The sequence below is a fragment of the Buteo buteo genome, chromosome 28 (assembly GCF_964188355.1).
Source record: "Buteo buteo chromosome 28, bButBut1.hap1.1, whole genome shotgun sequence".
NCBI classification, from domain to species: domain Eukaryota; kingdom Metazoa; phylum Chordata; class Aves; order Accipitriformes; family Accipitridae; genus Buteo; species Buteo buteo.
In genome coordinates, this window is record NC_134198.1 from 922,891 (window position 1) to 938,537 (window position 15,647).

Genomic DNA, 15,647 nt, shown 5'->3' on the forward strand with positions numbered 1-15,647 from the left:
ATGAATTTCTGTAGGATTCCAAAAATGACATTCAGTTCCTCAAACATTTTCTGCAAAGCAAGCAGCATACTTTGAAGTCTGTGCTAGGAGAAAAAGAAACAAAACCAAAATGTGAATCTCCTAAAGTACTATCCTCCTTTTGTGGAATGGTTCAGTGGCTTAATGAGGTTAATTTGTATTAGGTTGTGGGAAATCCTTTATCTACTGTATAGAGGCTTTCGTTTCACATGAATGTGACAGATACTGTACTTACTGCACTGGAACTTAATTATTTGATAGCATAAGGAGTTGAAATCCCTACATTTCCTCTCAAGGAATATTCATTTTGTACTCTACATGGTAAATAGAAACTAGAGGATGGTTGGCCTAGATTTTCAATGCCTGAAATATCTTTGTATACTTTTCTAAGTTGTTTTGGTTTTATACCTAGAAAATTTCAAAGCAGCTTTGTTAAAGATTCCCCAAATACTATCAATAGTATGTGATTATTTTTTGTTCTCTCCCATTTTTCATGTATCTTTCCACCCTTTGAAATGCTTTTCCGTATTGCACATGAATTTAAGTGACTGTTTCATTTAATTACACTCTTTTTTTCCATAAAAGTCTTAAAATGCCTGATTTTCTCTCTCTAATTACTACAGAACAAGTCTTTCAAAAGTTTTGTTTTAGTATGAACATTTCCCTCACAGAATTTTATAGCAGTTCTTTTAACTGGCTTCCATTCCAGATGGCTATTGGTGCACATTGTAATTTGTTTTCTCTTAGCAGGTATATTAGGGCATTTCTGTAGACCTGGTAGAGCAGTGTAAAGCTATTTAATAAGAGAGTGAGGAAACAAAATTTCAGGATCAGTGATACACATCAGAATACAAATAAGGACTGAAAACTAATCTAGTGAAAAATTAAGTGGGATAAAGTTCACATCCTACCACTAAATTTACTTTCTTTTGTAGATTCAGTGTCTGGGGTTTTTATGTACCTTTCAAAAAATACAAATTAGTGAATTTGTGTTAGCATGTGCGTGTATAAGATGTGTAATTGCCTATCAAAATTAAAATTAATGTGAACTTACACAAGCAGCATGTGTTTGTTCCACTATATATTATATATTTGAAATATATCCTGGAATAATTTTTTTATCATATTCACAAATAAAAAAACTTATAACTGTTTTATTGAGAAAAATGAATGTGTTTATTAAATTGTTTTATTGGCATATATACCAGTGAAATTGTTTGGAAAATAATCAAAAGTAATTTTTGCAGCAGACTGTGCTAGTAGCTGTAAAAATATTTGCTCATCATCAAAGGTATGAAAATACCAGAGATTGCAAAGTTCAGGCAGATAGTATGAACTGCTTTCCTCATCCTCTATTGAATTAAAAATGATAAATAGTTAAAAAACAAAGAAAAGCATTTTTATGCAAAAAGAGATTTTTTTTTTTTGCCTCCTAGATTTCTGATTTATGTGTAACGTTTCAGCATATCACAATATGCTGGATCATGGGTTAATTGTTCACATTGTGTTATATCATTTCAGCTGTAGTACAGCATGATGTGGTGGAGTGTAATCTAACCTGACATAGAAGAATGCAGTGAGTGATGACAAAGATTGCAGAGTGTTCAGTGGACTTTGTTCTACTGAAAAATGCATAATTGCCTGAATGAAATGTTTACTAGTTTATGTTTTGTTGATGAAGACCCAGAGTCTAATTGCTGCCTGTGGCTTTGCCTCTAGGCATGTTCTTGGGGTCCATAGCCTACATCAAGCTTGTTTTCCTTCCTCAGGCTGATATTGTGCAATAACAACTGAGTGGATCCAGAGATCAGTGTTGGGCTCCTGAAAGCCTGTTAGTAGGGCCTTCTCCTTGTGGAAACTCTCTTTTATTGTTTGCCATTACGGATATAAAAGGTAGCTGAAGCATTCAGTACATAGGCATTGCATAAAGCATACAAAAAGTTAAACAGCAGCAGAAGTAGAGGACTTAGGGGTGCTGTTAAAACACATATTGCTTTGCATAATTAATATTCCTCCCTACACAAGGTTGTAGGTCAGTACCAGCTAAAAGTTCAGATTTCTTTCTCCCTTCCTTCTGATGGATATGAACCATCCCCAGAAATATCTTGTATCAGTAACCCCTGAAAATTCAGTTAAAATGACTTTTTCTTAACTCCAGATCCTTTGGTAACTGGCTGCTGAACCAGAAACGGTAGTCTGGTAGCTCCCCTCTTACCAAACTGGTCCTCTCAGGACTCCAGTAGCATGATTCTGGTGATCAGTTAGAGCAGCATGGGTGGGGGTGATGGCTACTGGACATGGCATAACGAAGATTGTCCTTTTGCCTCCCTTGTTTGAAAAATTTGGTTCCCTTTGTTCTCAGACTTACTTTGCAGTGCCAGGCAGAAAGGCTTAAAATGTGATTCCTTAGCAGATTTTATTCCTGGGTTTTGTTTGAGGGCTCTCCCTGTATTCTGCCAGTTCTTCTCTGTCCATCTGCAGGAAGGTTTGGGGATATCATATGAAAAACTGCATCTGCCATGGACATAAAGTCTGGAAACACAGATTCTGAAAACATATGCATGTACGGGTATTTTAACATTGATACACTTCCATTTCAAAGTTTCTCCCTTACGGAAAAAGAAAAAAAAAAATCTTGGAAAAGTTACCCAGCTGTTTATGGGAGTACAGAAATTAATATAGTTTCTAGGTTAGTTTTATAATGTTTCTGCTTCCCGCTTCACTGGAACAGTCCCATATGCAGCCTTCTCGAATTGTTCTTTTTTAGCCAGTGTTTTCTGCCTGAGATAGTTATACTACATTTGGAAAAGAAATCAACTTTACATTCTTGTGTTAGTACCATTGCAATTCTAGTTTCATGCGTGGCAGATTGCCTTACAGAGCCAAGTTTAATGCATTTCTAATTAAAAAAACCCCAAACAGTATGATGCTACCTTGCAATGTTATAAAATCGCTCATCTTCTTATTTTCACAGCTCACCATGTTAAAACGGGGACCTGTGAAGTGGTGGCACTCCACAGATGTTGCAATAAGAACAAGATAGAAGAAAGATCACAGACGGTGAAGTGCTCCTGCTTCCCTGGGCAGGTAGCAGGTACCACCCGGGCAGCTCCTTCTTGTGTTGATGGTGCGACTACTTCTATTGCTTCCTTTCATTGCGTGTTCCTAGGGGGTTTTCCTGGCTTAATGTCATCAGTGAGAACCACTCCATTACAGTTAACTATTTAAAATAAGAGTAGGAAAGCTTCTGCCGTTTGAAGGGCATGCCCAAGGTGAATGGGAGGAAGACGGGAAAAATGAATTATTTGCTATTACTCCATGGAAATGCTAAGCAAAATTATGAGATGCCAGTGAAAGAGACCTCTTGAGAAGCTAAATTTGACCTAACTAACAGAGTGCCCTCAGAGTTGTATGAAATTCACTTAATTAAAAGTGTTTATGCAAAATCTACATGAGCATATATCATTTTCATGTGCTGCAGTCTTACATTTTATTTATATATTTATTTTTATCATACAGGAACAAACAAGCAAACAAACAGCACAGTTCTGGCTGGTTTTTAGTCTTTTTAGAACAATACTATTTTTCCTATTCACAGTGCAATATTAATGTTTTACTTAACAAATCCGGCATAGGCTCATATGTTTTATTTGGGAAAATACTAGCTGAATTTTTCACATCTCTTTCTCTGAAAGAGAAGCAGGATGGATTCACCCTTTACATGATCTCTTTAGTGTTGATATGTTGATGGCTGTCAGAGAAGCTGTAAATATGTCATCACTGGGGAATAAATTTAATCAGGCTGTGCTAGACTATATAGTAGATCAGGCAAAATATACTAACTCAAAAGAAGAAATTCTACTTAAAACTTTGAAATCTGACTGAGCAAGAAAAAATGAGGGTTGGAAAGAAATGCTGTGAAATTAGTTCCTGAGCTGCAGTAAATTAGAAAAAAGCCACAGGAAAGAGATTGACTTTGAAGCACAGAGCACCTTGTGCAAATTGAGACCTAATTTCTTATGAAGGTTCTGAGCTGGCTGAAAATCACAGACTAGCTGTCAGTCAATATATTTTTAACATTTTCCTGGAAAATAAAAGAAATGTTGCAACATAATGTCATATTAAAGTGTGCATTTCAACAACATGCAAATGTGTTTTCCTCTCTTGTAGCTTCAATAGTGGAGCAGAAATGGTGGTGCCACATGCAACCATGTCTTGAAGGGGAGGAATGTAAAGTTCTTCCAGATCGTAAGGGATGGAGCTGTTCCTCTGGGAATAAAGTAAAAACAACTAGGGTAGGTATGATACCAACCTGACATGTTACCAACAAGTAAAAAAAAAAGTGCACAGGAAATTGGGTGCACATAGAAGACATGAGTTGAGAAGACTAAAGAAGTGTGGGAAGAGAGTCATACTGGGATTGGACTTCCTGGTCCTGCACACTTTTCTCAGCATGCTTTGCAATTGCTTGAACATGGTAAGCAGTGTGCCAGACCTTCTCAGGTAAGCAGTGGAGATAGTAGAGTTGACCCCTTTTTCAACTACCAGTTATGACCAAATGTATTATAATCCGATATGTATTTCTCTCTGAAACCAGTTGCACAAAGTCTATATGCCTTGCTAAGCTCTTCATTCACAGGATGGCAAACAAGTGCATTTTTATTGATAACATGGAATTACCATGTTTCTACACAGAAACCGCTGAGCAAGGTACACATTTGATGTGTCATTACAAGTATGATCTTTCTGTCTTTTATGACTGGGATTTACTAAAAAAATTTAGCAGAATTTCAGTGAGTTCCTTTTCTCCATTTGACATTTTTTGTATTATTGGTTCAAAATTACATTAACAGAAACACATCTAATGTTCATCATATACAATGCCTGAATACAAGGTAAACATGCTGTCATCTCTGCTTTTTAGTGGCTAAGAGGAACAGAAGAATAACTAATTCTTCAGATAAGCATTAAGCACTCAAACTTCCTAAAACTACAGCGTTATATCTCTACAGGGTCAACACAGTTCTTCATCAACATAAAACAGATTAAAATGCACTCTGAAGATTCACATGCATGTGTGTAAGCTTAAACACCTTCACCCCTACACCTCACCACACATACTGATGGCTGGTTTTGCTTGTCAGTATTTAGCAATTGTTTGTAATGTCAGGCCATGATTTACTAGTGTGGTGTTTAGTCTGTGCAGGTGTTTGAGTGTTCATGTCATTTGACTGAAATCTTCCTTACATAGGCACTAAATTTCTGGTGCACCTTGGTTGTCGTGAAACGTAGCGTGCACTGATGGAATTACATTCCTTCTGTTCCACAGAGAGCCCTACATGTCTCAGTTTCTGTATGTATAAGTCTTTAAAACATTTTGACATTCCTTGAAGGAAGGATACTTCCTAAATGTTTGATATACAATTCCACTCCTGAATCCTCTTTCAGATGTGTTTCTTCTGAAGCTAAACATGCTTGAATGCTGCCCACATTAACTTTGTACATGCCAATGCAAATATGATTATATGCATGTAAAATGTGTATGCATGTATAATATAACCAAAAGACACTAGATAGAATTTAATAATAGTAATAGAAATAGAAAAAGAATTATGTGTGTGTGTGTTTTGAAATTTGTCTTGGCTGCTACTACTTGGCACTATTAGTGTGAAGGAATGCATGCCATTTTATATGTATTGGGAGTGTTTAACAAGCAAGAAGTAAAATGTGGCTCCAGATTACATTTCTGTAGGAAAAAACAAGTCACAAAAGGGCGAGATATGAATTAGATTCACCTTGAGGAGATTTCTTCCTAACATTTTGTCAGAAGATAGGTTTTTCTGCATTGATCTAGGTTATGAAGTTCTGTCCACTGTTAGGAACCTACAGAAGCCCAAGGCTCTTGTCCCCAAGGGCTTATGCCTCTGTTGCAGACTTGCATGTCTGGCTTTTTGCAGGAGTTGGACTTTTCTTGTCCTCCATGGATGGTGGCAATCCTCAGGACTCGTTTCATACCTCTTCAGAAGTGAAGCTATGAAAAAGCCAGTCCTTTTCTTTATTTGCCATCATACGTACTGATTCAGTACAATGGCTACCGTAACCTGCTTGCAGACGTGCCACCACTAGAAGGAAAGTACTAATCCCCTTAAATTCCCCACTATTTGTTCTGCCTTCTGGTTTGTCCAGATAATGTACATTGCCCCCTTCTTCCTTCATTTCCCACATATCTGCAAAACAAACTTGAATTCAAATTTCTGACTGAAAGTTGGTCTAAGTTGTTGAAACCAGATGGCAGGTGAATGAAGGTCTCTTTCCAGATGCCGGGGGCTGAGATTTTAACAGACATCGTTCTGATGCTCAGAAAAATATCCACAGCTATTGGAAATGTGAGCAATTCTTTGTGTTAAGAGAGTGGCTTATTATCAAAAAGGAAGTACTTTTCCCTAATATGTAGTGACTACAATATTTTTGTAGCTCCTCTTTCTGCTCCACAAAGTCTATATAAATAAAAGGAAAAATTCTAAAGTGCTCTGTGGTTTCAAAACCCCCTTTTTAGAGAAAAATGAAAAGAACTGTACAGATTGTCAGTATTAAGAAGTCACGAATAGTAAGTTTCTGATTGTCAAATGAAATAACACATATGTGATTATCATGTATAATGTAAAAGCATAAAGTAACAAAGGGAACTGAACAGCTTGGGTGATTTAAGTGTATTGCAGGAAAGCCTTGTAAAGGCTTTCCTGAAAGGCCTAAGAAAGTCTCTATTCACCTCCAAACATTTTCTGTTAAGTTTGCCTCTTCCGTGTGCAGAAAAAGTAACCCAATTAACCACTGAAGTACTATCTTTTCTTCTACAGGATACCAAGTTCAAAAGCAGCACCTATGTTTCCACATCTCGAGCTGTTAATATTTAGGCATTATGTTAGAGATAAAACCAGAGGTATTCTGCTTGTCCACCTCTGTTAGCATATTTAATCACTTTATTGTAAAAAATGATGATACCAACTTCTTAATACTTATGGTATCAGTCATTAAGCAAAAAGGCCAAGTGAATAATAGGAGAAAACAGATACATTTTTTAAAATGTGGTCTACTTGAGGTTTTGCATTTTGTCCAGATATGAGGATCTAATAAGGTAATACATTAATAATGGATTTGAAATAGCACAAATGTTATGGTACTCAGAATTCAAATGCTAAGAAAAGTCAGGTGGAAATTATTTACCTTCAGAATGCAAAACCAGGTATTATGGAAAGATTAAACTTTTTCCTAATTTGTCTGCATATTAGTGGGAGAGGGCTGACATTAGGAGTTAACCATGGAAAAGGAATGAATGTGGGGGGGGAATGTGTGTCTGAATAAGCTGAGTACTGAGTTAACTTGTGCTGGTTTAGAATTGACTGCTTAGGTTCTGTGTATCCTGCAGGAGGGGAAAGGGAGGAAAGTCAATGACAATTTTGCTAAAAAGGTAATTTTTTTGACTTCATATAAAGAAATGTGTGTTTGCGTTCCTGACCATTATGCCACAACAAAGTGGATGTTCAGGAACACAAGGAGAATTATGAAATGATTATATGTGTGGCTGAGACATACCGGGCGCATTGTGGCGTTCTCCTCCAGACTGAGAAACTGTTGTGAGAGGAAGCAATTGAATTTTTCCGATATGGCTAGACTCAATGTTTTGATAAATAAACACAAAAATTTTGTCAGGTTGCCATCTTCAAATGATGACAAAAGTGTTTAAAAAGGGGGAAAATCCAAAGAATATTTTTTTTACCTTTGAAATATTTTTTCTTCTTACAGCCTTTTTCTAATATAATTATTTTCATTCAAAAAGCTCCCTTGGTTGTGTTTCCTTTCCTTTTTGAAAAATAAGGAAAATGTCTATTTAAAACAGAGGAATTTTCCCATTAGTTGAAAACTACAAAATATAGCAGTATTATGTATAAAATGGACAATGACATTAAAAAAATGCTTCGAGTTTGTATTAAACAAAGGAGCCCTTTTCAAAGACTGGAAAACAACATTTTGTGGTCAGATAAGAGCTGAGGAGAAAGAATTTCATGTTTCTCCCAGTTACAGGGTGTATTCCACACCAGAGGTGTCTGGATAGGGATTTTTCAAGGGCAGATCCAGATGCCAGGCTTTACTTGTATTTTTAAGAAGAGTACATTGCCCGTTATCTTTATAATAGAGGCTGAATTTAAATAACAGCACGAGAAGCTGCATGTAACCTGCATGAAAGTGCATGCTGCAATTCCTCCTGGGGTCCCGGTTCCCCAGGCATCCACCCTGGGACTACCTTGGAGCATGCCATGGCTCCTGGGCAGCCCATAAACCTGTGTGTCTTTCCTGCAGAAACTAGAGCACAGCAACGCAGGTACAGTGGTGCATCCTGGGTCTCATCTTGAGATCCTGGAGCTGCGACATGACTAAACAAATGTGCACTTGTGCCCAGGAGTGGGGAAGTGTCCCTGGGCTGATATTTTGTGAAGATGTAGAGAAATATGCGTCGATGTTTTTCATGTGAAATAGAATACAATAGCATAGAATAGACTATTTCAGTTGGAAGGGACCTACAACGATCATCTAGTCCAACTGCCTGACCAATTCAGGGCTCACCAAGCTAAAGTATGTTATTAAGGGCATTGTCCAAATGCCTCTTCAACACTGACAGGCTTGGGGCATCGACCACCTCTCCAGGAAGCCTGTTGCAGTGTTTGACCACCTTCTCGGTAAAAAAATGCTTCCTCATGTCCAGTCTAAACGGCACCTGGCGCAGCTTTGAACCATTGTGCAGTAATGAAAGAGTACCTTGCGCTTAATATTTTAGTTCGATTTGGTAGAACTGCTTGTGGAATGAGGCATAGTTTAACGCTGAGTACTAAGTTCTGGTTAAAATATGTGGAGTGGAATTTACTGGACATAGCTTGGGTTAGGACTCTCTAGAGTGAGATGACTGGCCTAAGCTCTAGGCTGTCTTTTTAGTATTGGAGAGAATTGTTCCATTCCAGAGGACAATTTATTTTGTCCTAAGATAAATCAGATGAATTGTGTTCTGGTGGTGCTTGTGTCTCCCTGATAACTCTAAAGGAAAGCCATGATGACTAGCTTAGTGCCTAACATTTAGATACTAAATGTTGAATAGGAAGACGGTGGCTCGGAGACTTTACTCTCTTTGATGTGGTCTTCAGTAGGAAGATGATCAAAAATGCCCCCTCATTCTTTGTCAGTTTGGGAAGCTTTGGACTTTGACCACTATCAAATTCAATGTAATATAAGAGAAGTTTCAAAAATGTTTATGTTCTGAAGATACACAGCTTTGAGCTAAATCAGTGAATCATACTATGATGAGCAACATATCCAGTATCTATTGTTCAGCAAAAATTGGCAACCAGTGCATGTCATTTTCGAATTGACTTGGTATAATACTAATACTAATAAATACTAATACTATAAATTAACCCAAACGATCAGATGTAATGCATAGCAGGTATTGATTATTAACCTCAGAAAATCTCTAGGACATGAAAGTGAATGTTTTCATATAAACAAGTGAAAGTAGTATTTTCAGACAGGTCATAAAGGGCCATCTTTTGGAAATGAGCATCCAGATTCTGGAATAGCTGAGCACCCACACTTTTATGAGGGGCAGAAGGAACTGCAATTGTCACTCTGAAAACTGGCTATTATTTTTAATATGTGGGGAAAAGCACACTGCAGAACAGAAAGAAATCAATATCTAATATATTACTATGTAACTATATGCCAAACCAATATTAGAAATAGAGTACTGCAAAAAAATAAAATAAATATTACAAGGACAGAGAGAAATAAAAGAGAAATATTACAGGGCCAAAAATAAATCCATATTGAGTACATTTATCTACATTCCAAATCCAAATCTGCTTTCCAAATCAATACCAGAGATAGACGACTAGTGTGAGAAGAACAGAAACATTGCCAGGATGGAGAGAAATCCATACAGAGAGTGTTTATCTATATTCCAAAACAATATTGGAGAGAGCCTGACGTCAGATATTTGTAATATTCCATTTAATCTGATTTTACATTATGGCATCCAGAGTTTAAAAGAAACTAAGAATTGAATAACATTCTTGGAAGAGGAGAAAGTGTACCATCCAAACACACCAACTGGCTGCACATGAAGCCAAATGGTGTTCAGTACGTGCAGTCCACTACCCTGAATCAATGCAGTTCTGTTGCTATCTATAAATACTGCTTACATTTTTACTCTATCTCCTCTTTCTCACTTGCATATGCTGGATTGTTTCTAAATTAATTACAGCTGCTGAAAGGAAAGGCAGTAATTTTATTTATGTTTCAATTTATAAAATATGCTGTTCATAACCCTTTCAGCACAAGGAATGAAAGGACCTTTACATAGTAATGTAAATGTTACTACCTTTACATAGTAATGCTTTGCAATGGGCTACTGAGATTCCCAGTATCAGGAGGCAGCATTAGTGGTGAAGCAACTACTACCAGTGCTGTCACAACCACGGCTTGAGTAAGACAACATAATACAAGAGAGCTAAAACGTGTCCCTGGATGTGAGAAGAAAATGGCATTTTTCTTGTAACTGAGCCTGACATCAGTGTTAGCAATGCAGCTACATTAGTTGTTGATCTGTGCTTCTCTGCATGAGCAACAGATGCGTAGGCTCTTCAAGCAGCAGCAGAGGGGAAAAAAGTGGAACAAGTATTACTGTTTTTTCTGCCGGAGTTGAAAAGAAATATTGCCGTTGTGGTAGTCTCTTCCCTCACCTCTTCCTCCTCCAGGCTTTTCAAAAACAGCAGTAGTAATGACACGTAATTAGAGAAAGCAGAAATTCATCATATAAATACTGTGTATAGGTTATTCTAGGATGTTTCCGATAGGCCGGACATATGGTAGTTGTGGTCAGGCAGCGCTAATAAGGCAATGTATTTCCCACATGACACTTTTTCAGTGTAAAACTGTTACTAACTTCCATCACATGAAACAATTTGCCTTTTGCTTTGACCACGGTGAAACATGAAATACTTACAGGATAAATCAATGATCTACCATGTGTCAGTAGTAAATCATGACAGGAAGTGCTTTTCCTAATATTATTTAAGGGGCTGTATGAATAAATTAAGAAACAACCTTACTGTAAAACTGCTCTATTCCCTTGTCTCACTTCAGAGCCCCTGTCTATAGACTCCTCACCTTCTACCTTAATTTCAGATGAAGATTTATAGGAATAATACACATATATACAGTGACTAGCAATACCTTGTGGTTCATAAAAAGGATGTGATTACAATATAAGTAAGTGCACAGACTGTAGCAAAATATTATACATGGAAAAGAATGATTGCACTTGTGACAGCCTCTTTGTTGCTATGGTATCTCTTTCCATGCCTTTGGCTAATCTGTCACTAGGAGAAATTTGCAGCTGTCTCAGCATGTTCCTCATTGCTAACTCAGAGACCCACTGTATCTAATCTGTCATTAAAATAGCAATAAGTGGTATGTACACATTTTCCTAAAAATACATACAGGTTTCAGAGGGCAAATGAGGTGGTAATGGAAATAGGATACATTTTCTGGGGTCAGGATAGTTTTTGTATTAGTCAGTAATTATTGTTTCGATGCAGCATATCTTTCATATTGAAATTCTTTCATATTGAAGCTTTGTATTTTTTGTAGGGCACTTAAACACTAATCTTTTGGGACACTTGGGCATTTTGATGAAAATAGTTAGCATTCCGGCCAACACATTAACAAGGAATCATCTGTATTCAGGGCTATGGAATTCATGATTTTCTTAAAAATAGCTGCTATATACCAAATTTACTGCTTTAATGTAAAGTTGGTGTGCCTAGTTTTACCCTATGAAAGGTCCTTTCCCCAAAGGCAAATAAAAATACCCACAAAACACAAGTTATGGTGAAAAGAATTAAAGGAAGAAGTGTTGTGGTGTGAAATGTTATAAGCAAAGTCATAGACTGAAAGGTCAGTAAAACTTGTTGGGCAGGTGAAGATAATTCAAACATTCAACTCCCAAAGACATTTTCAGTCTCAAATTTTGTTTAGTTCTTTCTGACTGAGTCCTATGGATACTGATATTAAGAACTGAAAGTGAGGAACATAAAAAGAGAGAATGGGTTAAAGGCAATATTCATAGGTACAGGTCTTTGGAAAGAAGGAGCCTGTTAATGCATTACTTGAAAGAAAATAATTTCTAAAAACAGAATAGTGTTTTTATTTTTTTATTAGCAGCTTTTGCCTAGAAGGTTTGCAATTTTTCCCTTTTTTTTTTTCCAGTCCCTTGCTGCATCTCCTTGGGAATACACTGAGTTTTGTCTCTAGCTATTCAGAAGGGTTACTCTGTTTTTTTTGTGAGTAGACACACGGTACAAATCATGAGAAGTGAAATCTTTTGCAATCCATTCATCACACTCGCAGAGTGTTAGTAATATATGCTGTGGTTTATACGTTTTTATGAGGGAATAGTTTTTCCTAAGGTAAGACTGCAGCTAGCATCCATTGTAAAGCATCATTTTAGCTTCTGCAGAACCTGAAAACTGACAGAATTACTCTGAAATCAAAGGAAAATATTTCTGCAATATTTAAAGAAAAATGCAAATGGTTTTCATTTGCATGCCATTAATTAACTAATCAGTGATTTTTGCAAGCATTACTTTCTTCCATGTGGGAATCCTCCACTCCATCAGTCCAGCCAAGAGGTTTTCTGCCTTTGTCCCAAAAGATTCAACTTGTGATTTATTTTTCTTTCTTTTCTTTTTTCCCCCAATTTGTCCTTTGCTGGCATGTTTGAGATACTGACGTCATGTCTGAAGAATAATATTCTGCCTCTGTGATGGAAAATAAGAATGAGTTCTGAAGGCTGTATGTCAATTACTGGTTTTCTCCACTTCTCCACAAAGTGGAAAAGCCCTGACACCGAAATCAAAGACGTTTCCACTCTCATTTGCAGCTCCATTCTGCCAGTCTCTTTGCTCTTTCACAGCTGTGCAAGAAGGGTTCTTTGAATATCTAGCAGTCCTTTTTACTTTTCGTGGAAAATCTTTGTCAGCTTCTACTACCTCACAAGTTACCATATAGGAAGATGATTGATATTCAAATGCCAGTATCTTGTGAGTCATGCTGGCATGCCCTCAAACTAGTGCTTCTTCCTTCTTTCAGCCTCCTTTGCAGTCTCTAAGAGCTTCTTTGGATTATTTCTGCAAGTCAGAAATGATACATTTCAGCTCAGAGGGACTGGATTGTTCTTAAACCTCACATTACCTACTACCTAAATAGCTGCAGGCAAACTCTTGCCTCTTTCCATGGGTATTTGGCACAGGCTTCACAAACTGTCCATCACTGCTTAGTTGCAGAGCTGATATGAGGGACTGGAAAAGTGGCCTCCAACTGTCCAAAAGGTGTTACTTTCAATTCTCCAAAATCCTGTAGTTTTCTTGAGGTATTTCCTTACTCATTAGGACTACTTATAGAAAACCTGAGAAGTAATGCCCTGTTGCAGCTCTGCTTTTCTGCCTTCTAATAGGGAAGGAAGGAAATGGTTAATAATCAATATAAACAGGAGAAAGTCAGTCATTCAGAGCATTATGCACAGTCACCACTGGAGGAGTGAACAACTGTCAAACCAGTTGAAATCAGATTACTCACATATTATTCCCTTGCAGAGCAAAGTGAGCATGGTTGTAAATCTTACCTATTTCTCCATAAGAATAATGAAGATAGTCCTGTCCTACCTGAGAACTGTTCAAAAAAGAAGAAAAAGTGTATTTCAGGCAAGAATAAGTGGAAGATTGGTGTCTAGGACTAAATTACAAAAGAAGAGGACCAACATAAAATTAATTTCCATAAGAATTTCAAAATTGTTCATTTTTTTCACAGCTTGTAGTTTACTCTTCCACCTTGGTGAACACCAGGTTCATCTTAGGAAAGAGACTACTGCTATGTGTGGAGAAAAGACTCCAAAGGACTTTGTATGTTCTATAAAATGGACTTTGAGCTTTCTTCTACTGCATTATTAGCATACACAGATGATTCCTTCTCAGATCTTACAGTGCTGACTATCATTCATACCCTTCCATATCTGCAGTGAGAAGTGTCATAGAGCTCTGAAGTGGAGATTCTGGGTGAAGCTACAAAATATCCAGTTCACCATGACTTATTTGTATGATGTGACCTGTAGAATTATATTGGCAAGTCCTCTAAAACCAGAATTGAACACCAGTGTGTCTCCAGTTTATGAAGATGGATATGATCTCAAGGAAACAATGGATTGCATCTAACCAACATGTATCTACAAACTCAGTAGTAGTAGTAGAAGATTTGAGAATTTTAATGGAGCTGCATATTATAAGAGGTCCAAACCAGCTTTGCCTCTTCAGATTCAAGAATGCCAGAAAATATCTTAGAGATGCCAGCCAGAAGAACAGCAGCTTGTTCCTTCATCTTGAATTCGAGCTTTGTGGCTCAGGAACATGTACCTGCCAAAAGAAGACCAAAGGACTATCACTTCTGCTTGCGCCCTTACCAATTCAGGCAAATGCACTGAAAAATCAGGGTAGTTGTTCTAGAATTCTGAGATCCCTCTGTCCTACCTCCTTGTCATCTTTTCAGAGTGACCTTGGAAAATGAGAGCATAGCAAATTTATCATCTTCAAGGCATCATTCTAATTTCAGTTGTTAGTAATTATTGTTCAACATTTTCAAAGTACAAAAAAGGAACAGGAGACTTTCTCCTAGAATGCAACTTGGCAAATTTGAAACTGATTACTTGCAAAGCCAATTTCTTTTTGGAGGGTAATTAAAGAAATGACCAAAGTCCTTTTCTCTCTCTTGACATTAAAGCACATCACTGGTACTCACGTTCCTGATATTTGAAGGCAACGACCTCTTCAGGGCCTTTTGGTCTTTCCTTCATTACTTGAGATTTTAGAATACCAGTGTCTAATTGTGATTAGCTACTCCAATTCATTCATACTTACCTTGTCTTGGGTCACATACTAGTCAGAAGATAATGAGAAGATGCAGGTATGAAGACAACTGGCCACGTTCTTTAAGAGAGACAAATTAAATTGAATACCAAAGCAGGTTCTTAGTTAAATTTCTAGAGTTCATTTTTCCCTTTAATGGAATACATCTTTTCTGTGTATTGTGAAGTTCAAAAACAGTATCAAGATGATCCCCAGTACAGAGGAGTTACAGGAAGTTGTAACTTTCACCTGGAATTCTCCATAATACTCAAGCAAGAAGACATTTCTAATCAGGAACGATGCTAGTAATATGCATCAGTTTATCATGAGTTCAGGGCAAATGCCAGGGAAAAGCATCAAAACCATCATTTTCTCAAATTAATACCAGTGTGTTATGCTATCTTCTGCCAAGAATGCCACAGGGAGTTGTGACCATTACACGTAAAAAATGCAAGAGAATGACAGTGAAATTTTGTTGTCTACATGCAACTTCAAGCACAGATGGTGGATATGCTCTCTGTTTTGTGTTTAATTTATTTACTTATTAAATTGACAGTACTAGTTGCTCTTTTCCCTTTTTCTCTGATGACCGAGATGGCTACAACTATTAGTTGGGAATCAGCAATC

The 15,647-nt window shown here is 37.2% G+C and overlaps 1 protein-coding gene across 2 annotated transcripts in view; it reads left to right on the top strand.

Moving 5' to 3' along the window:
- Positions 1-15,647, top strand: part of TAFA2 (TAFA chemokine like family member 2) — a 199,571-nt gene that overhangs the window by 171,260 nt on the left and 12,664 nt on the right. For both annotated transcript variants that reach the window (XR_012654633.1, XM_075059120.1), the window contains exons 3-4: positions 2,993-3,145; positions 4,189-4,313. Coding sequence is in view for 1 of the 2 variants with exons in the window: in XM_075059120.1 (XP_074915221.1) it covers positions 2,993-3,145; positions 4,189-4,313 (278 nt within the window). In the remaining variant the exon portion in view is untranslated. The remainder of the gene's footprint in view (positions 1-2,992; positions 3,146-4,188; positions 4,314-15,647) is intronic.